The sequence below is a fragment of the Schistocerca serialis genome, unplaced genomic scaffold (genome assembly GCF_023864345.2).
Source record: "Schistocerca serialis cubense isolate TAMUIC-IGC-003099 unplaced genomic scaffold, iqSchSeri2.2 HiC_scaffold_1343, whole genome shotgun sequence".
Taxonomy (NCBI): Eukaryota; Metazoa; Arthropoda; class Insecta; order Orthoptera; family Acrididae; genus Schistocerca; species Schistocerca serialis.
In genome coordinates, this window is record NW_026047562.1 from 428,660 (window position 1) to 456,455 (window position 27,796).

Here is a 27,796-nt window from a genome sequence, read left to right on the forward strand (position 1 = left end):
GGCGTCCAGCGACGCGGTGGACAGTCGTCGTAATGTTTCGGCTTATCGCTGTGTATCTGTGTAAGTGGTGCCTGTTCTTTCGGACATGTCGGGAAGAAAAGACACCACTCATATAGGTTGTAGATGTTTTTGAAGGCCTTTATGGTCAAAAACATCAGATGGTAGAGAGTGCCAAAATTAGCACTGTCCGATCTAGAACTAACGCTCAGCAATGAATACTTGGTTTTGTTTTGTTTACTTTAGCAGTCCAGGCTAATATTGACAGTGCAAAATGACAGCCACTCTTCTCAGTGCACGCCTTATGAGGCATGAAAGTTGCTTCCCCGACTCTGCTTGAGTTTTGTACACTGAATACTCCATGTAGCCACACGGGAAAAAAATACAATTAAGGGCAATATGGTTTATTCGTTTGGATGTTCACGTTACAAATTCTTGACGCAGAGACATAAGCAGTTTGCACGACATGTGCCCACCTCTCTGCCCACTGAAGCCCTCGAGCTGCCTGCAGCACTCACTCACTCTGCATGGAGACGCTCACAACGCGACACTACAGAGCGCCCTGCCCTCTGCGACTCCTTTCGTACTCACAGGGCTCCAAGTTCAGTGTCTGGACGTAAATTTGCTGAGGTGCCACCGCGCAGTTCTCCAACAAACAAGACAAAATTGGCTTTGAAGGTGACAAGACTTCCGAGTGTTGTTACCCAAACAGCATTTGACTAACTCAGCTTGTAGCATAGTCGGATTTTCAATCATGAACACGAGAGTGGAATCTAGCTAGTATCATACTTTTTTAAATGTAATATTGATCAACAAATGCGAACGTTAAGCAAGAAGTTTTGAATAATATTTTTAAAATAAAAGTAGCATCCTTTTATTGACGGTTACTAGATGTCTGAAAATCAATTTAAACTTCTTAGGAATATGCCAAAACGTATTTTATTCAATGAAAAAATTACGTATTTCAATAACACTAGTGAGTCTGTGAAAATGATACTTTCTCATTATCTATCTGATGTATCGGCTTCGTATGCCATATTTCAATTTACTGTCAGCAGCAACGAATAACCAAGATGTTATTCTTACTAAACACTATAGTTCCATATCTGTCAACTGAGATTACACTTTGTTAATAAATATATAAGTTTTTTTAAAAAATTGAAAGATACAGGGTGACGCAGAAAAACAGGAACATTTCCACAATCCAATAAAACTAGAAGTGGAGAAGGAAATAAATTGCATTCATCGTAACTGAAACCTCCCAACTTTGCCATTTAGGAAACATTGATGGCATTTATCATTTTTCTAAAATTACGACCTTTAGATGGCGTCCTCCTGTTCGAATACATTCGTGAAACCTGCAACATCTCAGCTGGCATATTGTGGATTGCATCCCAAATTCTCTGTTTTATCTCGTCCAGGGTTCTTGGTCGAGTCGTGTAGACTTTGCTGCACGAGAAAAGTCACAAACGGATAGACATGGCGATCTAGGAGGCCCGGGTATGTTAACGAATCGTGAGATCACACGGTAGTCAAACAATTCTCGCACGTATGCCACTGATTGCCGTGTAGTGTGTGATGTCGCTCCGTCACGTTGAAACCAGGCTTCTTGAACGTTTGCAAAGTTGTTCAATGCAGGTGTAACGAAAGTTCGTAACATCTCCGCGAACCGATCGGCGTTGGCAGTTATTGTGTTTCGTTGCTCATTTGCGAGACAATACGGTCCGATAATCCCACGTGATGAAACACCACGCCATACTGTCACTTTAGTAGCGTGTCAAGGGCGCTCATGAACGGCATTAGGATTTGCGTTTTCCCAGTAACGGTAGTTCCGTTTGTTCACATTACTTGTGCCTCATCTGACGTCTTCATCGTCATTGTTTATTTTTGTTATCATTTGTTATCATTTGTTGTAATCGGAAATCATGGTCCTTAAATTGTTGCACCATCTGTAGTTTGCACGGATGAAATTTTAAATCAAGATGAAGGATTCTGCGAACACTCTCCCGGGACACTCCAATCGCTGCTTCTTGCTTACGAATTGACGCCGTGGTCTCCGTAAGACAGACTCGCGTTCAACATCAGTGTTCGCTGGAGAACGCACACTTCTTGGTCGTCCTGTTGGTTTCTTTTTGAGGGCAGATCCAGTGTCTTCAAAGTTATTAATCCAACATTTTATCGCGTCTTTCGACGGAACGGCATCATGACATCCTAAATTACAAAAACCTCGAAACTCCCTCTGTGCCGCTAGCAAACAATCATTGCTTTTATAAAACATTTTTATGGCTAACGCACGCTATTGTCCGTTCCACTGACGCATGATTAGGGAAATGGCGAACTGTTTACTTGCTGTCTGTCACGAACCCGCAGTGCTGCCACGTGCGCATGGCTGCCACTACACATTTCAAACTTTCCCGCTATTCTGTGTCACCCTGTATTTATCTTACTAGCGAGATTCGAACCATCGAACGTACTAACGTGCTGAGAAACCGACGAATTCGTCGAAATAATGAAAATTGTTTTTAACTGCACTTGGAGATCTGCTAACTGTGAAAGGTCATATTTCAGGGTTCTTTGTCGTACTGTCTTAGAAAACGTATGTGCGTGCATTGAACTCCATCTGCTACAAGTGTACACAAAATCGGAATCTGTGAGGACCCCTCGTCAATGTAGAATCCTCCTTTTACCACCATCATAACTGTGACCTGAAGCCACTTTGGCACGAAAAACTCCTAATAATTGCCTGACAGGTCTTTCACTGGAAACTGTCCTCATAAACATTAATAAATTATTTCTTTGGTATTGTGTAACGTCACCACATGTACAATCAGTGCCTTCCCCGTACTCTCTGCACTGCCGAAGCAGTCTGCTACCTCTGCAACAAACCACCTCCGTCGCTCGCTAATGGGCGATCGTTGTCGAAATCCACACGCTGTGTGGAAAGGCCACATCACAGAAGAATGTGAGTGTTCCTACTACAGACCCTGGAGGCAAATGAATCCCTTACGCGACTTGCCATAAGATGAAACAAATTGTACTATCTTGCGTACATGGGCGTGTTACAGCGTGTCATGAAATGATTCCGTAGTATCCATCATTTTATTTCCTACTGAAGGAAGTTTTTGGGCAGTATTACGTTAGTGAAGCATCTGTACGAGGCTAATTCGCAAACTAATGTTACAAAAATTTTTTGAGGTGCAAAAAATTTAATTTGTCATAACAAAATTTAGATGCATTGTAGTACAGGTGTTGCATAATTTTTTCACGCGATCACCATTTATCTCTATACATTTTGTCATTCGTAGGACGAGTTTTTTGATTCCTGTGTCATAGACGTCTCCCAACGCCTTTTTCAGTCAGTTCTTCACTTCGATTTTCACATCGTCGTTGTCGGAAAAGTGTTTTCCAATAAGGTGTTTCTTCAATTTATTGGCCGTCCACTGTGGCCGAGCGGTTCTAGGCACTTCAGTCCGGAACCGCGCGACCGCTACGGTCGCAGGTTCGAATCCTGCCTCGGGCATGGATGTGTGTGATGTCCTTAGGTTAGTTAGCTTTAAGTAGTTCTAAGTTGTAGGGGACTGATGACCTCAGATGTTAAGTCCCATAGTGCTCAGAGCCATTTTTGAGCGGTGTGCGGACGCGGGTTCTCATGGAGGGAACAAACTCTCGTTCTCAGCACGTCTGTTTTGTATGGCTCTGCTAAGTTTCTTCAAGATCCCACAACATCTTCCAGCATTTATTGTCCCACCTATTAGCAAAAAATCAATGCACAGAACTCTTTTCCTGTCCCAAAACACTGACACGACGATTTTCCTTGCTATATCCTGGGTTGTGAATTTCATGGCTATAATATCTCCGTTCATCTCCCTTTACAGACCCTCTATATACTTCATTTACCTTTCAGCTTTCCCTTCCTTGCTTAGGACTGGTTTTAAATCTGAGCTCTTCATATTCATACAGTTGCTTCCCTTTTCTCAAGAAGTATTTTTAAATTTACTGTAGGTGGAATCAATTTTTCCCCTAGTGACACAATCCTACATTTGTCCTCTAGCCATTCCTGTCAAACTCATTTTGAGAGACGTTTTTATTCCCGTTCGCTTGCTTTATTTACTGCATTTTTATATTTTCTTCTTTCATCAATTGAATTCAATATCTCTACTATGCCTTGTCTTTCGACCTATTTGATACTCTGCTGCCTTCGCTATTTCATCTCTTATAGCTTAAGGCCTACGATTTTTTTTCTCCGGACTGGAAAGAGATAGAAACATGCGCATTGTTTTAAAATGAGGCCGTGTTCATTGTCAATATGTCCCAGAGATGGCAGCACCATACGGCAGATGGAATTTTACCGCCAGCGGCGAGAATGAGAACTGTTTTAAATACTTAAAATGGCGACGTTTTCCTTACTTGAACAGCGTGCAATCATTCGTTTTCTGAATTTGCGTGGTGTGAAACCAATTGAAATTCATCGACAGTTGAAGGAGACATGTGGTGATGGAGTTATGGATGTGTCGAAAGTGTGTTCGTGGGTGCGACAGTTTAATGAAGGCAGAACATCGTGTGACAACAAACCGAAACAACCTCGGGCTCGCACAAGCTGGTCTGACGACATGATCGAGAAAGTGGAGAGAATTGTTTTGGGGAATCGCTGAATTACTGTTGAACAGATCGCCTCCAGAGTTGGCATTTCTGTGGGTTCTGTGCACACAATCCTGCATGATGACCTGACAATGCGAAAAGTGTCATCCAGGTGGGTGCCACGAATGCTGACGGACGACCACACGGCTGCCCGTGTGGCTTGTTGCCAAGCAATGTTGACACGCAACGACAGCACGAATGGGACTTTCTTTTCGTCGGTTGTGACAATGGATGAGACGTGGATGCCATTTTTCAATCCAGAAACAAAGCGCCAGTCAGCTCAATGGAAGCACACAGATTCACCGCCAGCAAAAAAATTTCGCGTAACTGCCAGTGCTGAAAAAATGATGGTGTCCATGTTCTGGGACAGCGAGGGCGTAATCCTTACCCATTGCGTTCCAAAGGGCCCTATGGTAACAGGTGCATCCTACGAAAATGTTTTGAAGAACAAATTCCTTCCTGCACTGCAACAAAAACGTCCGGGAAGGGCTGCACGTGTGCTATTTCACCAAGACAACGCACCCGCACATCGAGCTAACGTTACGCAACAGTTTCTTCGTGATAACAACTTTGAAGTGATTCCTCATGCTCCCTACTCACCTGACCTGGCTCCTAGTGACTTTTGGCTTTTTCCAACAATGAAAGACACTCTCCGTGGCCGCACATTCACCAGCCGTGCTGCTATTGCCTCAGCGATTTTCCAGTGGTCAAAACAGACTCCTAAAGAAGCCTTCGTCGCTGCCATGGAATCATGGCGTCAGCGTTGTGAAAAATGTGTACGTCTGCAGGGCGATTACGTCGAGAAGTAACGCCAGTTTCATCGATTTCAGGTGAGTAGTTAATTAGAAAAAAAATCGAAGGCCTTAGAACTTGAATGCACCTCGTATATTCCTTTTCCTTGCTCTACTCAATCGCTGCGTAATGCTTCCTCTAAAACTATCAGCAACCTCTAGTTTTTTTAACTTATCCATGTTCCGTCTCCTTAAATTCCTACCTTTTTGCAGTTTCTTCAGGTTTAATTTACAGTTGACTACCAATAAATTGTGGTCAGAGTCCAATCTAACCCTGTAAACGTCTTACAGTTCAAAATCTGGTTCTGAAATCCCTTTCTTGCCATTATGTAATGAATCTGAAACCTTCCAGTGTCTCCAGGAGTCTTCCATGTATACGCGCTACTTTTATGATTCTCAAACAAGGTGTTAGCGATGGCCGCGCGCGGTAGCCGAGCGGTCTGGGGCGCCCTGTCACGGTCCGCGCGGCTCCCCCCGTCGGAGGTTCGAGTCCTCCCTCGGGCATGGGTGTGTGTTGTCCTTAGCGTAAGTTAGTTGTAGTTAGATTAAGAAGTGTGTAGGCCTAGGGACCGATGTACTCAGCAGTATGGTCCCATAAGACCTTACTACAAATTTCCATTGTTAGCAATGATATCCTCTGTGCAAAATTCCACCGGACGGCTTGCTCTTTCATTTATTTCCGTGAGTCGATATTCAATTTTTGCTTTTCTTCCTTTTCCTACTAACAAACTGCAGTCTCCCATCACAGTTAAATTATCGTTTCCTTTAACTATCTGAATAATTTCTTTTATCTCATCATACATTTCTTCCGTCTCTCCATTAGCTACAGAGCTAGTTAGCATATAAACTTGTACAACTATTGTAGGTGTGGATTTAGAGCATATCTTGGCTACGTTAATGCGTTCACTATGCTGTTTCACGTGGGTTATCTGCATTCCTATTTTCTTATTCATTATTACACCCACTCCTGCATTATCCCTTTGTGACTTTGTATTTATAACCCTGTATTCATCTGACAGAAGTCCTGTTTCTCTTGACACCGAGCTTCGCTAAGTCCCGATATATCGAACTTCAACCTATCCGTTTTTAAAACCACTAACCTACCTGCCCAATTAAGGCATTTAACATTCCAGAATCCTATCCGTAGAACGCCAGATTTGTTTTCCTTGGTGATGACGTCCTTCTGAGTAGTTCCTGCATGGAGATCCGAATGGGAGATTCTTTCATCCCCAGAAATTTTTACCCAACAAGAAGCTATCACCATTTAACCATAGAGTAGAGCTACATGCCAAATGGCAAATTACAGCTGCAGTTTCCACTTGCTTTAGGCTGCTCGCAGTACCAGGACAGCAATGCCGTCTTGGTTAGCCAGATGAGTCAATCATCCAGACTGATGCCCCTGCAACGACTGAAAAGGGTGCCGCCCCTTTTCAGGAGCCATATGTTTGTCTGGCTTCTCGACAGGCATCACTCCATTGTTGTTGTACACACAGTACAGCTATGTATCGCTAAGGCAGACAAGCCACCCAAACCGACGGCAAGTCCGTGGTTCATGGGAAACATCGGAAACTATGAACGAAATTTTCGCTCTGCAGCGGAGTGTGTGCTGATAGGAAATTTCCTGACAGATTAAAACTGTGTACCAAACGGAGATTCGAACAAAGGACCTTTGCCTTATGCGAACAAGTGCTCTGCACTTGGTATGAAACTTTCTGGCAGATTAAAACTATGTTGCCAGACTGAGATTAGAGCTCGGGACCTTTGCCTATCGCGGGCAATTCCTCTACCATCCGAGCTAGCAAGCACGATTTACGACCAGCCCTCACAGCTTCAATTCTGCCAGTACCTCGTCTCCTAGGTTCCAAACTTCACAGGAGCTCTCCTGCAAACCTTGCAGAGTTAGCACTCCTGGGAGAAAGGATATTGCAGAGACAGGGCTTAGTCACAGACAGGTGGATGGTTCCAGAATGAAGTATTGACTCTACAGTGGAATATGCGCTCCTCTGAGTCTTCCTGGCAGACTAAAACTGTATGCCAGACCGAGACTCGGGATCTTTGCCTTTAGTGGGCAAGTGCTCTGCCAGCTAACCTTCCTTCCAGGAGTGCTATTCCTGCATGGTTTCCAATAGAACTTTCGAAGGTATGAGACGAGATACTGGCCAAACTGAAGCTGTGACGACGGGGTGTGAGCTGTGCTTGGGTAGCTTAGCCAGTAGAGCACTTGCGCACGAAAGGCCAAAGTCCAGAGTTCGAGTCTCGGCCTGATACACATTTATAACCTGCCAGGAAGTTTCTAATCAGAGAAGACTCCTCTGCAGGGTGAAAATTTCCTTCTGAAAACATCCCCCAGGCTGTGACTAAGCCATGTCTCCGCAATATAATTTCTTAAGGAGTGCTAGTTTTGCGAGGTTCGCAGGAGGAAAATGGTTCAAATGGCTTTAATCACTATGGGACTTAACATCTGAGGTCATCAGTCCTCTAGACTTAGAACTACATAAACCTAAATAACTTAAGGACGTCATACACATCCATGCCCGAGGTAGGATTCGAACCTGCGACCGTAGCAGCCGCGTGGTTTCGGACTGAAGGGCCTAGAACCGCTCGACCACAGCGGCCGGCTCGCAGGAGAACGTGTGTGAAATTTGGATGGTAGGAGACGAGATGTTGGCACAATTGAAGCTGTGAGGACGGTGCATGAGTTGTGCTCGGGTAGCTCAGTTGGTAGAGCTCTTGCCCACCAGAGGCAAAGGTCCGAGTTCGAGTCTCGGTCCGGCTCACAGTTTCATTGGAAACTATGGTTTAACCAACAGAAAATTGCAATATCGCTTCAGAACAAATTAGTGTATTTGCACGTGCTCTTTACGCTTTTTTCTATAACAATCCAGAAGAATTGTACTTGTTTCCCATTGCCATTACGTGAAGTTTTTCGCTATGTTGTATGTGCTTGGAATGTACGAACATAAATTTGTTTACATCATCAGGTACACCAGTCACATAAGTGCAGCTGACTGCTGTGTATTACATCGAACTTCAAGGAGGAAACTCTCTCTCCCCAGGAGACAACGGCGAGGCAGGCTTGGCTTTAGCCGGTAGCAGTGACGGGAGGGCACTGTGTGCAGCCAGCTCTTTTTCGCTTCTCGGCTAAATGATTACGACTGAAACTTTTTCTACCCACAGGACTTTTATCTGCTACGTCCACCTCTTCAATGACCGCGAAGCCCTCGGTTGTGGAATTTCATAACTCTACTGAAACAATTACTCGTGATCATGTGTTACTCAAAGATCAAATCCTTACCTTGGAAAAATCCGACTTCGTAGATATCGATGACCATCTGCACACAAACTTGTCTTTTTCCATCCTTCAGACCCTTCATGTACAATTTATACTTCCCGTAAGGTAAGGCGACGAACTTTTTTAGCGTGATCGGTCGTGTCCAGTACCGATGCATGTAGTAGGTGCCCTGCCAACAGAGGTAGCGATGTAATTACACAATACAGGTTTTGTGACTAAATCAAAACTTCAACTTGTAGGATTATTCTTTGTCAGGGTCTTTACTGAGTATCAGATGTAGCAGTCTCTTCCTGTTTTTTTTCTGCTCCTTTCATAACTTAGACACGCTTATTGCAGTTTGGTCATCATATATTGGCACATGTAAGTTAAGGAAATAACAAAGGAAGTTGAAATTCACACTCTAATAGTTAACACAGCAATGAGTGAACATCCTGATACTTCTCAGGAATCAGTGGCGAATGACAAAGATGGGAACAGGAAAGTCGAAATCTCAAGGCATTCGCCTAACACGAGTGAAATTAAGAAACAGAGGTCAAGATGTCATGGTCTCCTGACCTTCATTGCTCACATATTCCGCCCTCACAATCATATTCTGCACATGAAGACGCTTCATTCGAACCCAAACTCGATAAGATAAAGTCAGTCTTGTATGAATTCATGTAAATTATATGCAAATAACTAATAAGTCGCAAGTGCTCACCGTGGTTGAAATACTCGAGGCTGGCGTACACACTTAGATTCCAGACACGACGCCACAGGAGCTTTTAGTTCGAGAGAGGCGAAACCGCACGCCAGGAGGCCGGTCCCAACCCATCTACGTCGGCCGGTGACCGCCTGCAGAGCAGACAGCGTTTGCCCGAGTGAAAGGACGACCCCGTGTTCGGCTTAAAAGCAAATTCCGCTACACTGTATGGGAGCGCCCAGCCTACGCATTCTTTACACATAGCACGCAGTTTCAGAGATTTTCGCAGTGAGACAGCAAACGCCAAACACCGATACTACAGATTTCCGGATTGGTCGCCGTAAACGAAACGTCATTCTCCCGTTTTAGATGAGCAATGCTGATTGGCAGACGATATTTCTGACGCCTTGAGCTGAAGGAGTAATGGAAGAGACCGAAAGATATACCCCTTCATGTCTGCCGTGGAGAGGCGCCGTTCCGTTGTCGCTCTTGGAGCGAGAACACGTAACGAGAGCGTGCGTGCTCGTACATGTACTCAAAGAGTGAGGAACAAGTCTCTCCTCAGTACTTCACTGGGAGAGCACCTCTGTTGAGAGCGAATCGAAGTGCTACTCTATATTGAGTCCTTGCAATTAAGCGTTGTCCACTGTATTGGCCGACACCCTTATTGTGCGGTGTGAATGGACAGAGTTATAGTTAAACGCCTGCGAGCGAATTTTGAGTGGCATCGCGGTGGACTGGTTATTTGATCGGTGTACCACGCCAATAGTTAGACTAGGGGCGAATAGAAGTCCTTCATCAAGGCGTAGGGAGAGTTTGATTGGCGAAGGTCAATCCAGATAGAACGAGAGTTATCTTATTTGTCAGCAGCGAGCACCGCAGACAGCAGTCATCGCAGCTTACAGTATTGTGTGCTACAGTTCTTGCGAGTCCCATATTTCCTCCACAACAGTACACTTCACTGCATTTCGCACACGACATTCCAGACCGTACCTAGCAACATTCTAAAGGATAATTATTCAAGTTGAGTATCTCCTCCATGTCCGAACAACATCTCTTTGGTTCACTCAGAGACTCCTGGACACTTCCCTTGTTGAGAGCCCTTCCTGGCACAAAGAGACAATGTGGATGCGATCGAACTGCGGTATGTAGGCACGGTTGAACTACAGACAACACGAGCCGTGTACCTCCTTCCTGGTGGAATGACCGGAACTGATCGGCTGTCGGACCCCATCCGTCTAATAGGCGCTGCTCGTGCATGATTGTTTACATTTTTGGGCAGGTTTTGTGACATCTCTGAACAGTCAAAGGGACTGTGTCTGTGGTACAGTATCCATAATCAGTGACTGTCTTCAGGAGTTCTGGGAACCGGGGTGATACAAAACTTTTCTTTGGTGTGTGTAAATTGATACTTAAATATGGAGCTCTAAAACCGGCAGTATATTTACAATGTGAAGCAGATACTTTTATGAGCTGACGGGTTGATATTTTATCAGTCTGTTTATCGAATATCTATATGTTGATGCCATTTAAATATCGATATATCGGGTACTCGATACCTTAAAAAATATCAACAGTTCTATCAGAAAGAGCAGGTGGCTGTTTCTCGAGGAGGTCCTGGCTATACTTCAGTCTTCCGTGAAGACGTATCCGTGTCCACAGGACTGCATGCATTCGTTCCTGGTGTGACGAAGGCTTACAAACACTACTGCGCATCGTCCGTTAAATCATTCAGTCTTAAGACCAGGTTCTCATTCAAAATGGTCGAAAAATCGATTTTTGTTGCATTTTTGAAAGATATTTGCGTCAGGAATGTTGATATACGGTCTTGGAATTGCAGACTAAACATAAGTAACGAAAACACTATTTTTATCAAATATTGATTAAAATTGGCCAAAAGATAATATTCGGTCAGCCATAATGGATTATCCATTTTGAATTTTGAAAATCTAACTTCAGATTTGTGTTCAGCGACATCAAAAGTGTATGATGACATATAGTTTTTACGCAAATTCTGCTAATAATTAATATAAAAGTTCGCCCTAAACTTTAGTCATGGTTTTCCTCGAGAAACGACTTTTCAAAACTGCACGCAGCATAAAATAAAAACGGTTCATCCTATTAGCTTCTAACTTTGACTCCCGAAAAGCAATAACTACTTTTTGTAAAGCCATAAAGAGTAAAAAAAAAATCCAACACAGAGTTCGATTTAGCATTATATCGCTAAATTTAACGTTGTTTCATTGTAGTTAGGCACAAGCTCCCATAAATTTAGTGTAATATCTACTGATGTTATCCATTTTTGATTTGAGATAACTTCTAGAGGCTACACTCTACTTCAAACTCGTAGGTTCTCGATCAGACCTCGATTATGGGCTCCATTTTCTTCTTTTTTGTATCGAAAATATAAAATATAGTTGAACGTATGTCTTTTCATTGTCTCAAAAAAATTTCGAAACTTTGCATATTTTTTGTTCATTTGAATGAGAACTTGTACGTAATTTCCAATGAAATATGGATTCTCATTCTCTGCAAATCAAGGACAACATCAAGACTGCGTGCCTTGTGACGCCGTAGCAGTGTGGTATCTGTTGTGGAAGGGGCATCTGACTTTTTGTCACTGTGGCTCTTGTGTGCGTGGGGTCGCTAGTCTGTTATTCTGCGCAACGGATTAATCTGAGATGTACCTTTTACCCTGTGGCTACTGCAAGATGCAATTTACACCCCCACACCACTACAGAAGTCAGCAGACGCTCCTAAAGAGAAATGCCTGAAAAACTTTTAGCAATAAATATCTTCTGGAGTCCTCCGCTGTAAGGAAATGACACAAAAATTTAGAAAATTTCTTACGTAGCTAGTCGGATACTTGGATACTGGAGTAGTGCTAGTTAGTGTAAGAAAAACATGAAACTAACGAAAATTATTATTTATTTTGCAAAAATTCTGAGAAATCACAATGGCACTTTTAGTTATGAACTGAACTACTGCAGTGGATGACCGCTACCTACGGATTATGGCTCGGAGGAACCCTGACGGCAACGCCACCATGTTGAGTAATGCTCTTCGTGCAGCCACAGGACGTCGTGTTACAACTCAAACTGTGCGCAACTTCACTCCCGACGTCCATGGCGAGGTCCATCTTTGCAACCACGACACGATTATAGTTGGTGGTGACTTTAATTTACACTCGATATGTTGGCGAAAATACATGTTTAATTTCGGAGGTATGCATAAAATATCATCCGAAATCGTTCTAAACGCATTCTATGAAAATTATTTCGAGCAATTAGTTCATGAGCCCATGCGAATAGCAAACGGTTGTGAAGACACACTTGACCTCTCAGCAACAAATAATCCTGAGTTAATAACGAGCATCAAAACCGATACAAGGATTAGTGAACACAGGGTTGTCGTAACGAGACTGAATATTGTAATCCCCAAATCCTCAAAAAATAAACGAAAAATTTACCTGTTCAAAAAGGCAGATAAAAATTCACTTGACGTCTTCCTGATAGACAATCTCCACTCATTCCTAATTAATAAAATAAGAGTAGATCAGATGTGGCTTGAAATCAAAGAAATAGTATTGGCAGCAGTTGAGAGATTTATTCCAAATAAATTAACAAACGACGCAGCTGATCCTCCTTGGTACACAAAACGAGTTAGAACACTTTTGCAGAACCAACGAAACAAACATGCCAAACTTAAACACACGCAAAATTCCCAAGATTGGCGATCTTTTACAGAAGCTCGAAATTTTGCGCGGACTTCAATGCGAGATGCTTATAACAGTTTGAGGCGTGGTAAAAGTTGCTGTTTTGAAGAGCGAGCCGCAGCGCGTGGTGTGAAGCAGTCGCCCTCCGTTTCTGGCGGTGTCGCCGCTGTGGCAGTCGCAGCTTTGGTGTCTCCCTCTGGTGGGAAAGGGGAAAGGTTGCCTGTTCACGTGCATTTAAGGGGCGCTATGAGCTCGCCAGTGGCCCCTTCCGTCCTGTTTCCTCCCCACTACACCTCTCCCTACCTCCCTTCTCCCCCCCAGTCCTTTTGTATTCCCCTCCTCTGCCTACCCCCCTCCCTGTCGCGTCTGCCCCCCACCCCTCTTATGGGTCCTCATCCTCCATCAGCTCCTTTCCCGGTTCCCCCCCCCCCCCCCTTCGCTTTTACTCTCCTTTCCCCCCCTTTTTGTTTTCCCATCTCCTGTTCAGTTTCCCCCCACCTGCTCTCGACTGTGGTGTCACCTTTGCCGACTTTTTCGTGCTGTGTTCTAGTGACTATTCAGTGTTGTGTTGTGAACAGAAACCATGCTGTCGCTGGGTGTGCGTTTTATATACTTTGCGAACAGAATCCAGACTGTCGCCGTGTTTTTTTAATTGTCTATTGTTTCCCCTGTCTGCTCCGTATGTATTTTTATTCGCTTCATCATCCCTCTGTTGTTTGTTTTCATTTCCCCATTTTCTTTTCACCTTGTTACTCACTGAGTCCCCGATTTTATCGCCTGTTTTTTATTATTATTTATTCTCCTGCTCTTTGTCAGAAAACCTGTAGGCTGCAGAGCGGCGTCCTAAGCTGCTGCCAGCCCGCCCCCTTCGGGGGGAATTGAAATTCAATAAAGGAAAAAAAAAAAAAAAAAAAAACTCGCCAGTGGGTCAGTCTGGGTCAGTCTCTCGTCCACTGCTTGCTCCTCTGTCTCTCGTCCGCATTTGTTAGGCAGTTAGTGTCGGTCTGTCGTTCGGAGCTGCCTCTGTCATGTTTCTCGGATTCGGTGTGTGAACGAATTTATTGCTTGAAGAGTAACGGCCAAATTCCTGAAATATGTTTTTATCTTGTCTATCATCTGGAGAGGCGGTATATGTGTACTACAGAGCATGTTTGGCCAACCTTGTATAATTTTATGTTAGATTGCATTTCATGGGTTTTTATTTAAATGGTCATTTTAGTATGCCACCCTTAAACCGTAAGACTTTCTCAGAAGTTAAAATCAAGTTGCACCTTCAGTGGCACGTTTATCTTTCAATTTTAGTCTTTTGTACCACTTTCACCCCTCCTATGGGGTGCATAGTTTGTGTGCTTGTGTGAATTGTTAAAACTTTTACTTTACGGTAATCTAGTGTGTTGCAGATTTGCACCAGTGTAGTCTTTCAGAGGCTGTTGTGAGCGGTCGTAACTACGGCCACGTCAAAAGGGAGCGGCAAGGTTCTCAGCCCGAAAGCTCATACACTCAAAAATTTGTTTCTTTCTGCCTCTGAATAAATTGTAACTTGGTGTTTAGAGGGTGCTTTCTGCTTATAATTTTAAATCTGTTTAGGAATAAAATTCCCATTTGTTGAAAGCAATTTGATTTTGATTTCATAAGTTACTCCCTGGCAACTACTTCCACGCTCACATAGTGTGACTAAATGTGTCAATGTTCTTGATGAATCGCTAGTAAATAAAGTCAATTTTTAAGAATATTCCTTGAAATTAAATCCACAGTTCACAGTTTCCACAACGAAACTTTGTCTCGAAAACTGGGAGAAAACCCAAAGAGATTCTGGTCGTATGTGAAGTATGTTAGTGGCAAGAAACAATCAATGCCTTCTCTGCGCGATAACAATGGAGATACTATCGAAGACAGTGCTGCCAAAGCACAGCCTTCAGAAACCCCTTCACAAAAGAAGACGAAGTAAATATTCCAGAATTCGAATCAAGAACAACTATCAGCATGTGTAATGTAGAAGTAAATATCCTCAGAATAGTGAAGCAACTGAAATCACTAAATGAAAGCAGGTCTTCTGCACCAGACTGGAAACCAATTAGGTTCGTTTCTGAGTATGCTGATGGATTAGCTCCATACTTATCAATCACATACAACTGTCCGCTCGACGAAAGATCCGTACTAAAAGACTGGAAACTTGCACAAGTCACACCAATATTCAAGGAAGGTAGTAGAAGTAATCCACTAAACTTCAGGCCCATATCGTTAACGTCTATATGCAGCAGGATTTCTGGAACATATATTGTGTTTGAACATTATGAATTACATCGAAGAAAACTATCTATTGACACACAGTCAACATGGGTTTAGAAAACATAAAAAATGGCTCCAAGCACTGTGGGACTTAACATCTGAGGTCATCAGTCCCCTATACTTAGAACTGCTTAAACTTGACCAACCTAAGGACATCACACGCATCCTTGCCTGAGGCAGAATTCGAGCCTGCAACCCCAGCAGCAGCGTGGTTCCGGACTGAAGCGCCTAGAACCGCTCGGCTAGGGCGGCCGGCTTAGAAATCATCGTTCCTGTCAAACACAACTAGCTCTTTATTCACATGAAGTGTTGAGTGCTATTGACAAGTGATTTCAGATCGATTCCGTATTTTTGGATTTTCGGAAGGCTTTTGACCCTGTACCACACAAGCGGCTTGTAGTGAAATTGCGTGCTTATGGAATATCGTCTCAGTTATGTGATTGGATTTGTGATTTCCTGTCAGAGAGGTCACAGTTCGTAGTAACTGACGGAGAGTCATCGAGTAAAACAGAAGTGGTTTCTGACGTTCCCCAAGGTAGTGTTATAGGCCCTTTGCTGTTCCTTATCTATGTAAACGATTTGGGAGACAATCGAAGTACCCGTCTTAGTTGTTTGCAGATGACGCTGTCGTTTATCGAATAAGATCAAAACAAACTGCAAAACGATTTAGAAGAGATATTTGGTTCAAATGGCTCTGAGCACTATGGGACTTAACATATGTGGTCATCTTAGAACTACTTAAACCTAACTAACCTAAAGACATCACACACATCCATGCCCGAGGCAGGATTCGAACCTGCGACCGTAGCGGTCACGCGGTTCCAGACTGAAGTGCCGAGAACCGCACGGCCACACCGGCCGGCTTAGAAGAGATATCTGAATGGTGCGAAAAGTGGCAGTTGACCCTAAATAGCGAAAAGTGTGAGGTCATCCACATGAGTGCTAAAAGGAATTCGTTAAACTTTGGTACACGATAAATCAGACTAATCTAATATTTGTAAATTCAACTAAGTACCTAGGAATTTCAATTACGAACAACTTAAATTGGACGGAACACATAGAAAATATTGTGGGGAAGGCTAACCAAAGACTACATATTATTGGCAGGACACTTAGAAAATGTAACAGACCTAGTAAGGAGACTGCCTACACTACACTTGTCCGTCCTCTCATAAAATACTGCTGCATGGTGTGGGACCCGTACCAGATAGGACTGACGCAGTACATCGAAAAAGCTCAAAGTAGGGTAGCACGTTTTGTATTGTCGCGAATTATGGGAGAGAGTGTCACAGAAATGATACAGGATTCGGGCTGCACATCATTAAAATAAGGCGTTTTTCGTTGCGACGGAATCTTCTCACAAAATTCCAATCACCAACTTGTAATAATAGAGAATTGTGAAGGTGGTTCCATGAAACCTCTGCCATGCACTTAAATGTGCAGAGTATCCATGTAGATATAGATGTAGATGAAGCGTGGTACAGATGGGCCCAACAACATGCCGAATGGATCGCTCAGGACTGCGTCACGTTCTCTTCACTGATGAGTGTCGCATATGCCTTCAACCAGACAATAGCCAGAGACGTGTTTGGAGGCAGCCCAGTCAGGCTGAATGCCTTAGACACGCCAGCGAGTGAAGCAGGGTGGAGGTTCCCTGCTGTTTTTGGGCGGCATTATGTGGGGCCAACGTACGCCGCTGGTGATCATGGAATGCGCCGTAATGGCTGTACGATATGTGAATGCCATCCTCCGACCGTTAGTGCAACCATATCAGCAGCATGTTCCTGAAACCCAACAAACTGCCATCTGCTGTCTCCTACCGTCCCGTCAGCGTTACCTCGGTCTTCAGCAAGGTCCTGGAATCCATCCTTACCCGACACATCCACCAGCATCTCCGCCAGCACCGCCTCCTTCCCACTACCCATTGTGGCTTTCGACCGTCCTTCTCTGCCGATGACCTTCTCCTTCACCTCACTCATCTCCTCTCCGAACAGCTCAACTCCCGCCAGTCCACCATCTTCCTCTCCCTCGACTTTGAGCGTGCTTACGACCGTGTATGGCATTCTGGTCTCCTCTTCAAGTTCCAAACATCCACTCTTCCTGTCAACTATGTCCGTCTGATAGGGTCCTTTCCTTCCCAACGTCCTTCCTATGTCAGCATCCATAACACAGATACCTGCACCTTCCACCCTTCTGCTGGTGTGCCCCAAGGTTCCGTCCTCTCCCCTCTTCTCTACCATCTGTATACGGCAGACATGCCACTGCCTCCACCCCTTGTCCACCTTCTCAAGTATGCCAATGACACCGCCTTCCTTGCCCACGCCCCCACCCTGCACTGCTCCCAACACCTTCTCCAATCCCATCTTGACTGGTTCACCATTTGGTGCAACCAGTGGTTGCTCAAGGTGAATCCTTCGAAGACGCAGGTGATCATTGTAGGCAAAGCCACCCCTTCCTTCCGTCTCCCCGACTTCTATATCACCATTTCTGGCTGTCCTATCACCCTCACCCCCACCCTCAAGTACCTTGTCATCACCCTTGACAGTCACCTCCCATGGATCCCCCATCTCTGGACAATCCGAGGCACGCTACCGCCTCCGTCTCCTCGAGCTCCTTTCTGGCCGCACATGGGGTCTGGCCCCCTGCACCATCTTCCACACCTAGAAATCCCTCATCTGCCCTATCCTCTGTTACGCCCCTTCAACCTTTTAGAAATCGCTTCAAATCCTAGAACGCCATGCGCTCTGCCTCGCCGATCGCATCCATCTCCCCTCCCCCATGTGGATCCTGCATGAGCTTATTCCGTTCATGCACCTCCTCCTTTTCCTCTAACCGATACGGATCCTCTACACCTCCCGTAAACTTGATCCCCCTCACCTGCTTGTCTCTCCCATCCTTCCCCACCCCCATCCACTGCTGTGCCCACATCCCACCTGCTATCTCTCCACTCTCCATACCTTCGCCCAAGGTGGTTTCCACCAACTCCCGCTCCCTGGTGATGCCCTCAACCCCTGCATCTAACCCTCCAACCAACTTGGATCCTCCCCTTCCACACCCTGTGTTATTTTCCTGAGGGCACCCTATCTCCCTTCTCTCCTTCCTCCCTTCCTGCCCCCCCTCCTCTCCCTGGGCTTCCTCTACCCCCTACCTTGTTTCCTTCCCCTCCCATCTCCTCTGCCACTGGCATCTCCACCCTCGCCTCTCCCTCCTCCCCCACCTTTTCCCCTTTTGGCAGGTCCCTGGACTCGTACACGTCAAGTGAACATTCGCGCGCCGGAGATCGTCGCCAGTGTTTTGTGTGTACCATCGTGTTAGTGGTTCAGTGTTTCGTCATTTGTGCTCCTTCATTCACGTGCGCCGTTTCTGTCGTCTCTGTTAGTGCCAGAGCGCTGCACTTGTGACCGACTTCATGTATTTTTAAATTTGTGTGTCTACTGGTGTCTATGCACCGTGTTGTTTCGTTTTTCAATGTCTCCACTTGTAATAAATGTATTATCTATGGCCCAAGAGCGGCCTAGTATTGCCGCTGCCGGCCTACTTTTGTGTAAGGTTTCAAAATAACAATAAAGGAAAAAAAGGAAAAGCCTGTGTCGTTCAGAAGTACGATGCAACATTCCTTAGTCACGCAAAGAGTGCTCGTCCCTAAGAACATCGCGTCCTACTTCTGAACTATACGGGCACTGCAATATCATTCTTTTCCAATGGCTGTTCTGTCATCACAGCCTAGTGAGGGTTCAGGGAATGGTTTAATATCTCGCCTGCAGGTTGCGTTCCTGATCGAAAATCGATTGTTGTGTGGGTGTACGTGTTTGTGGTTACAGGGAAAGAAACCAGGATCTTCAAGAACTGGCGATTTTAAACTCCCCCGGGCTACGCGCACGGAAACGTGCAGCTGCTGCTGCTGTTCCTGATCGCACAGCGAGGCGAAATCTCCATGAGGGCTTAAAAACTCTTGCATACACACTGAGACTAGTGTAGACACTTACGACACACATTCTCGCTTCACAGAAAACCACTTGTGAAGCCTTGATCTAAAACTTGCCTCGTGACAGCCTCGTCTTCTCCAGCGTCGAGGCACATTTTCATTTCCCTGGATGCGTGAATAAACAACACATGCGATGCTGGAGTGGCACGAAAACCCAAGAACTTCATGAGGAGCCCATGCCTACAGAACGTGTGACTGCCTGGTGGGCATTATCAAAAACTGACATTATTGGCCCATGGTTTTTCGAAGAGAATGGTAGGGCAGTTACGGTCTCTTTTGAGCGTTATGACCAGATGATTCAGACAGCTACTCTTGCAGGGCTTAAAGAAATGTGTGTTGGGGATGTCTGATTCCAACAAGAAGGCGCCACAGATCACACAGAACGGACGTCAGTGACAATCGTTCGCGAACATTTCCCCGAGCATTTCACGACTTTGAAGGGCGATCTGCAGTCGCCAGAACGCTGGCCACGATTAGCCCGCTGCGACTTGGGGCTGTCTTATGGGGCTACCTGAAACCCTTGGTGTACACCAATCGGCCACAGACCCTGTGTAAACTGCAGAACCATATTCGTGCTGCTAATGCCAACATATAGAATTGCTGGATGCTGAAACGAAACTTCGATTTCGACTCTCCAGATGCACTGAGGAGGGCGGAGGCGACCTTCAGGATAAAAAAAGAAATGTAAAGAAAAGAGAATTAAACTGACATCTTCAATACTTTCTGCTTCATGATTTTTTTAAGGTAAGGAAGTACCTGCGCCACATCCAGAAGTACGAGGGTCATTCGGTACGTAATGCAAGACTTTTTTTTCTGAAAGCACATTGCTTTTGGCAAAATTCCAGTACACCAATTACGCTTGAGAAATTGGAAAGTGAAACTCCTAACATAAAATTTTTGCTTGTAGTAAGGCTAATAGGCATTTGATATGCGCACTTTGTGAGTTATATTCTGTCGTGTTATTTATATAAATAAGGTAGATAAACATAACCATTTGTGACAAAACAGTCTCGACTATTTGGCGAGTGTTACAACTGCTGCAATTTTAAAAAGACGTGTTTCGTTTTACCTAGCAGACAGTGACAAAATAGACGTAATCAAATGGAGAAACCCCGCCAGTCTTGGGTACTACTCGTATTAACAGCTTTTTCAGTGTTAGGCAACACCATTTTAATTTTTCATGTAGCAAAACTTTTCACGAACTTTGATGACGTAATACATATATCAAAAAACATTTTGCATCAGCCCGGGTCCCAGAACTCCTGAAGATAGACGTTGACTGTGGCTATTGTATCACAGACACAGTCCCTCTGGCTGTTCACAAATGTTACTAAACCCTCCCAAAGATGTAAACAACCATGCATGAGCAACGCCTATTATAAGGAAGGGGTCCGATAGCCGATAAGTTACAGCCATTCCACCAGGAAGGAGGTAAACGGCTCGTGTTGTCTGTAGTTCAACCATGCCTAGACGGCCAATACCGCGGTTAGATCGCGTCCACATTGTTACTTTGTGCCAGGAAGGCAAGTGTCCAGGCGTCTCGGAGTGAACTAAAGCGATCCTGTTCGGACATGGAGGATGTACAGACGACCTGTCGATGACATGCCTCGCTCAGGCCGCCCAAGGGCTACTACTGCAGTGGATGACTTCTACCTACGGATTATGGCTCGGAGGAAGGCAACGCCACCATGTTGAATAATGCTTTTCCTGCAGCCACAGGACGTCGTGTTACGACTCAAACTGTGCGCAACAGGCTGCATGATGCGCAACTTCACTCCTGACGTCCATGGCGAGGTCCATCTTTGCAACCACAACACCATGCAGTGCGGCACAGATGGGCCCAACAACATGCCGAATGGACAGCTCAGTACTGGCGTCACGTTCTCTTCACCGATGAGTGTCGCATATGCCTTCAACCAGACAATCGCCAGAGACGTGTTTGGAGGCAGCCTGGTCAGGCTGAATGCTTTAGACACACTGTCGAGCGAGTGCAGCAAGGTGGATGTTCCCTGCTGTTTTGGCGTGGCATTATGTGGGGCCGACGTACGCCGCTGGTGGTCATGGAATGCGCCCTAACGGCTGTACAATACTTGAATGCCCTTCTCCGACCGATAGCGCAACCAGATCCGTTGCATATTGGCGAGGCATTCGTCTTCATGAACGTCAATTCGCGCCCCCATCGTGCACGTCTTCTGAATGACTTCCTTCAGGATAACGACATGAACCCCATCGAACATGCCTGGGATGGATTGAAAAGTGCTGTTTATGAACGACGTCACACACTAACCACTCTGAGGGATTTACGCCGAATCACCGTTGAGGAGTGGGACAATCTGGACCAAGATTGCCTTCATAAACTTGTCGATAGTATGCCACGACGAATACAGGCATGCATCAATGCAAGAGGACGTGCTACTGGGTATTAGAGGTACCGTTGTGTACAGCAGTCGGGACCACCACCTCTGAAGGTCTCGCTGTATGGTGATGCAATGTATGGTTTTCATGAGCAATAAAAACGACGGAAATGATGTTTACGTTGCTCCAATTTTCTGTACAGGTTCCGGAACTCTTCTAACCGAGGTGATGCAATTTTTTTTATACATATGTGTAGATTCTTTCGCAGAAAGGAAAGCACGCCGTGAAAGCTGTAGCAAGATAAGAGAGAAAAATGCTTGGACCTAAGGATTGATGAAATGTGCGGTGTCTTGCTTCTCTCTTGTCTTTATTGCGACGAAGTTGTGCCACTGCACTGTGGCACACCTTAGACCAAATAAGGTGTTTTACATTTCGCCGAATATATATGTCTTGTATATCATACTCTTCAGAAATATGTGCGCTATTTTTGAAAATTCGATTTTTTTTTAAATTTCTGGCGGTCTATCTCAAACTCTCGAGGGGGAGGGTGGGGAGCGGGAAGTCGCCACTATCACGTCTTGGCTCTGGTCCCAAAATATCGTAGATCCGGGGCTGAAGGTAAGTCTGACCTGTATTAGCGTCTTCTTGACATGACGTCAGGTAACGTTAAATTAAATCTTTTTTGGTTGTAAGTGGACAAATTAAGGAGGGCAGTTTTCTGTAGGTAGTGTAACACGTTACAAATCACTTGGTACGAGGGGTAGCAACAGCTGTAACGATGCATTTCGAACGATGAAAACGGCAGCAGATGCGTCAAAATGGTTTACTAATCGCGACTGGTTTCATGACATTACAGTGCTGTCTTCAGGTAACAAACTGTTGACATTCTAGTAAAAAAAAGTCTCTAAAATATTCGTATGGATAAAGAAAAGAAGTCTTCAGACTCGCTGAACAAGATTTTGCACAATTGTCAAGAAAAAGACGACCAGTGGTATTGTAGAAAGGCGTTTCCCAGACATACGTGATACGTATTCTCAGGAAAAGCGGCCATCTCGGAGGCAGGTCTTTCTACGGTTGATTTCGGCACACCAGCACAAGACTCAGAGCACATTTATTACTTTATCAAGTTTTTTCCGTAATAAATCACGTTCAGAAACAACAGCACCCTTCATAAATTCAGTTATAGAAGGAGAAATGACTTACACCACCCACCACTAATCCATACTGTACTACAGAAAGGAATGAGGTCTTTGACGTCATAGCCAGTAATGTAAAGAATTTTATACTAAATAAAATTAACATCAAACGCTGTCTGAAATCGTATCTGCTTGAGTTGTTAATAATCCTTGAGTGTGTGAGTGTGTTTGTGTGTGTGTGTGTGTGTGTGTGTGTGTGTGTGTGTGTGTGTGTGTGCGTGGGCACGTGTGTGTTGTTTTAGAGAGATGGGTGGGAGATGGACAATACAAAAAAAGTGTATTGAGACAGTTAAGAAGACAACCGCACAAAAGGTCAGCAAGTTGTCTTGTTTCTCGGCGAGAACATGCATTACAGCTGCAAAAGTGACTCTCTCCACATCGTAGCGAGAGGTCGAAATTACAGTGCACAGACCATGAAAGTAATTAAACTAAACTCTCACGAAAGGAGTTATGTTACATTCCATGCAAGAAAGTATCCGTAAACTTCAGCTGGTGCGAGTAATGTGTTTTTCTCTGTTCATATCTCTTCTCTAGTTGAAACTGACAACGTTTTCCTTACACATTAGCGTCTGCTCCAGTTTCAGTTTTAGGATCTGATAATTTGCAGGAGAGGTGCTTAACACCAGAAAGGCGTCAAACTGATTAATTTCGAACATATTCCTTTTCTTATTGCCGTTCCTCAAAGTCATCGTAAACGAGTTTCACAAAGCATGACATTAAATAAAACTATACGGAGCTGTTCTAGATGTTCCAGTGTGAATAGCAGCCTTCTAAGTATCACTTTAATGGATATTTTGCATGCAGTTTGTCATCCACGCTTCTGAAGATACTCTCCGTCCAGAGTAGTGATTGGTACTTGCCGGAGGCACAGGCTTCTTGTTGATGCCCATGGGGTACCAGATGTACTCAAAGACGGCCGGGAAGTTAGTCAGCAAGTAGTCGAATGGCTTGGTGAAGGTCAGGTCGTAAAATTTAAGCCATCCACCAGTACTGCCCCACTTGTAAACGGTGATCTCCATCTGCAACGACACCACAGAAAATCATCAGAGAACTGTTCACGAAAACTTTCTCAGTGCAGATCACTTGCAGACAATTTTAGAGGAGATTAAATGGGATCAAGTGCAAACATTTTCACACAGAGAGATGATGATTTATTGTCATCAAACAGCACATGTGGAAACCGAATCACCAAAACCGTCGTTCATCCGAACATGAGTTAACTATCGTATTCGTCTCTAGAAAACTGTACTTATTGATAAAAGCGACAGTAATTTCCGTAACCGTTCTCTTTCCATAGCTAAATTTTTCGTCAACTGTTAACTGCATTCTTCTTAGTTCAAGGGTTTTCAGTTCTTCAGTAATACATAAAGCTACAGTTTCAAAGACGAGGTATTTATGAAATGCCACTAAAACAGCACTGCGCCGAAAATTCCGTTACGACTGTGGACGGAGTGTGTCGCAACGACATTCTTCTGACACACACTTCCGGCGTTCTTGGCCGGCTTCAACGTGAGTAACAAATCGAGGTTCGGATGAATGTCTCCACCGTCTCTTCCTGGACCAGCTGACACCAGCCGTTCTGCCAAACAAGGTGTCGACGTCTGCGACGCTGCTTCCCCCATGCTTAAAACGTAAACGAGTCTTGAGACTCCTCTGTCATCTGTCGATGCTACGGCAACAGCCGCCGTGCGGCTACACGTTGCTGCTGTACATTCTCCTCTCTGTGGCCTGTCTTTTCACACAAGTAATGGGGCTCGGTTTTACGTGAATACAAGTAACGTAACTATTTTTGCGTACAACACCACAGCCATTATTTACAGTTACTAGTAACTGCTTTTTCGCATTACTCATCTTAAATGTATTCAGGTTTCGTAATACCTTAACTGTTTTCGCATGTGCTTGTGGTCGTCGGCAAGCAAATGCGTCATTACCAGCGCAGAAAACTCATCGTCGTCAAACCGGCATCGGAGACGAATTTGCGTACCTAGAAAGGTAGCTACTTACGAGAGTTTACATGTATTCTGGAACCTACACAGCTTACTCTGTTATTGGCCACACTAAGAAAATGAAATTAGCATTCGAAAAATTCCCTCTGTTTAGGAAGACAGAGAATGTCAAGGGCGCACTTTTTGTTTGGCTCTAGTTTTAAAACGCCATAAAAACATTTAGTCGTGTATATGTAACCGTTTGCAACTCTGCACCTTAAATATTATTTTTCTCGCCTTACCCGTGTTTCTACTAGCTGACTGGTGACATGTTTTCCTTATCACAGCATTTTCCATTGCGAAGTGGGGCTGTGGCCCTATACATATTCCGGCCACATATTAAGAGAGTGTTATGATTGTCCTGATGACAATGATGATGGAAAAGAGAAAGTTGTTCTTATTGTGTCTCGTACTATCAAGAGCTTAGTGAGTATCTATGCAGTTTCTTTGCGACAGTACTTTATTATCTAAAGATCAGGGCAGGCGTCTCTTGCTGATGCACTATGGTGACGTCATAAGATCCACACTCGCGACTCATTCATTGCGAATGGCTCTGCACTGCCACATATGCTAGCTCTGTAATGGAGTGGGGCTGGCCTCACATTCTCCTCACTAAAATAATACAGTAAGTGCTCTGACACATTATGGTTTTTGGAAAAAAGTAAATTCTTCGCTATTTCAAAGCGTCTCAATTTTGTTCCACTGTAAGTGTAAAACAGTTTGAAAACGTGGAAATGGCGGATATCTGTTCGACTGTGTTTTACTCTTTGGGCGATAAGCGCAAAAATACTTTTTTAAGGCATTGTCTTCGCCTCGACCAACGAATCACCTGTTCTCTGTTGACAACATGCTGACATTGTTCCCGTCACGTCTTCCACCTCGAAATTCTACAGTAGTCTGTTTCACATTTCTGCTATACGTTAAAAAAAAATACCGCATTTTTTTTTTACTACGAAAAACGAGATTATCATTTGTATTTCTTCTTGTGAAGTGTGCTATTCGTCGCGTTTAAATGACCGACATTGCACAGTTGTACCACAGATTGGCACGATTTGTGTCTCTACATACTCCTCAGAAATCATTGCCCATTCTAATCAGGAAACGTATTTAAATCTTGCTTCGTAACGGTTTGGTTAAATGAATCACATGTGCTTTTACGTAGTTACTGTGTACTGAACATCAAAGTTATAAATCGCTCGTAACGCATTCCGTCATTTTGCCGTACCATATACGAAGTGTATTGGATGGCTGAGAATTCGACCATTACTGTCGCGTCACGTCTAGAAGAAACAGGGTGGGGAAAAACAATTTGACCGAAAGTGCAGAGCAAAAAGGCGGCATCAAATGAAGGAATTTCGGTATTGCAAGTGTCAGTTGAATATTTCGGGCGCTATGGCAACATGGCAACTGTGGTCAGTCTAAACATTTGCTATGACATACTTATAGCAATAAGTGGCGGATCGTTTTTTACTCATTTTCACCTTTTTAAGACATATTGAAACATGAGACATGGACATCTGATTCTCTTCATCTCTAAAAACGTGCAGTGTCCTAAGTCAGCTAAGTGCGATACACGTGTAAGTGGCGCTTTAAATTTATCTTGTTCTCATGGTGGCGGTTGGTTAGTTCACATAGCCTGTGTTTACGTATACATTTTCTGTAAACTACCAGTCATTTGGAGCCAAGACGGTTGTGTGTGGGATTTTAATTACGTTCCGGTGCCGCCGAAAATATTCAGTCGCGAAGCCTAGTTGCTATACTCAAATTTTTGTGTTTCATGCTGCGTTTCCGCGATACACTTTTGGTCAGATTGTTTCTATGCACCCTGTATTACGACGCCGGATGGCAAACTTCACTGAATCAGAACAGCTTAAATATTTCTATTTTTACGAACGCTGGGTGGCTGCCACCCATATTCTGCCACGTCACTGGAACGCTAGCACGCGACACATAAAATCACGAAACCAGTATCAGATCCGCGTAATTACACTGTACCGATTATGTGCATATTTCAACGTTAATCACAAATGTAGATAGCAGTAATGTGTAAGATGAATTTCTTTTTCCGTTAGTCTTCCGCGTCCTGCAACCGACAGAGCTTTGTCGCTGCCTCAGCGACTGATTGTTGCTGCTACCACGCGGAACGATTTCAAAATTGAGTAATGGCGGTTTTCTGAAACATACGAAAACGGGAGAAAAATGTATATGCATCATCTGATCGAGAGTGAATCCATAATTGGCACAGCGACTTAATTTTTAATATTTACGAGCAGCAGAGCCTGGCGTAGTCGTCCAGTTACGAGATGCGTGTCCATTCCGACACGTGAATCGCATCCCTAGTCGCTGGCAGTTGTAACATTGTAATGCATTCAAAGTGTGCTCTTTCGCACTCCGCACCTACATGGACGGACTTGTGTCTCAGCTGCGTCCAGCTGATGGTATCCTACACTCCTAAGAGGGAGACCATTCTGTGAGAAAATCTTCTTGAAAACACCTATAGAAGTTGTCAAAAAATACCTTCAGAACCTTTCCATCCAAGCCAGTTAACGCTTGTGCTACTTATATTATGCTCACTTTAATGACACACGTGGTGCAGAATATGCGTAGCGGTAAGGGATGGAACTTATTTACACCCCACGGCTTTGAAGACGTATGATGGCTAGAAAAATTCCTGTCGAGTCGAGGCGAAACCTTAAACAAGCACATAGGATTAGCAGATATGTTGTCACCACCCATCGATTGTGAAGGTTTAATAAACAAGTTGACAGCGTCGTCTGTTTCGCATCGAGGCGGAATATAATCGCAGTGTGAGAACCTGTCTTACTTCGTGGCAATGTGTCCAGCTGTTTCTACAGACTGCATTCGTATCTG

The 27,796-nt window shown here is 44.4% G+C and overlaps 1 protein-coding gene across 1 annotated transcript in view; it reads right to left on the minus strand.

Moving 5' to 3' along the window:
• The window catches only part of LOC126439761 (uncharacterized), a 100,675-nt gene that overhangs the window by 25,641 nt on the left and 47,238 nt on the right, over window positions 1–27,796 (minus strand). Inside the window, exons 3-4 of the mRNA XM_050090586.1 lie at window positions 23,801–23,959; window positions 8,722–8,887 (exon numbers count right to left, since the gene is read on the minus strand). Coding sequence (XP_049946543.1) covers window positions 8,722–8,887; window positions 23,801–23,959 — 325 coding nt within the window. The remainder of the gene's footprint in view (window positions 1–8,721; window positions 8,888–23,800; window positions 23,960–27,796) is intronic.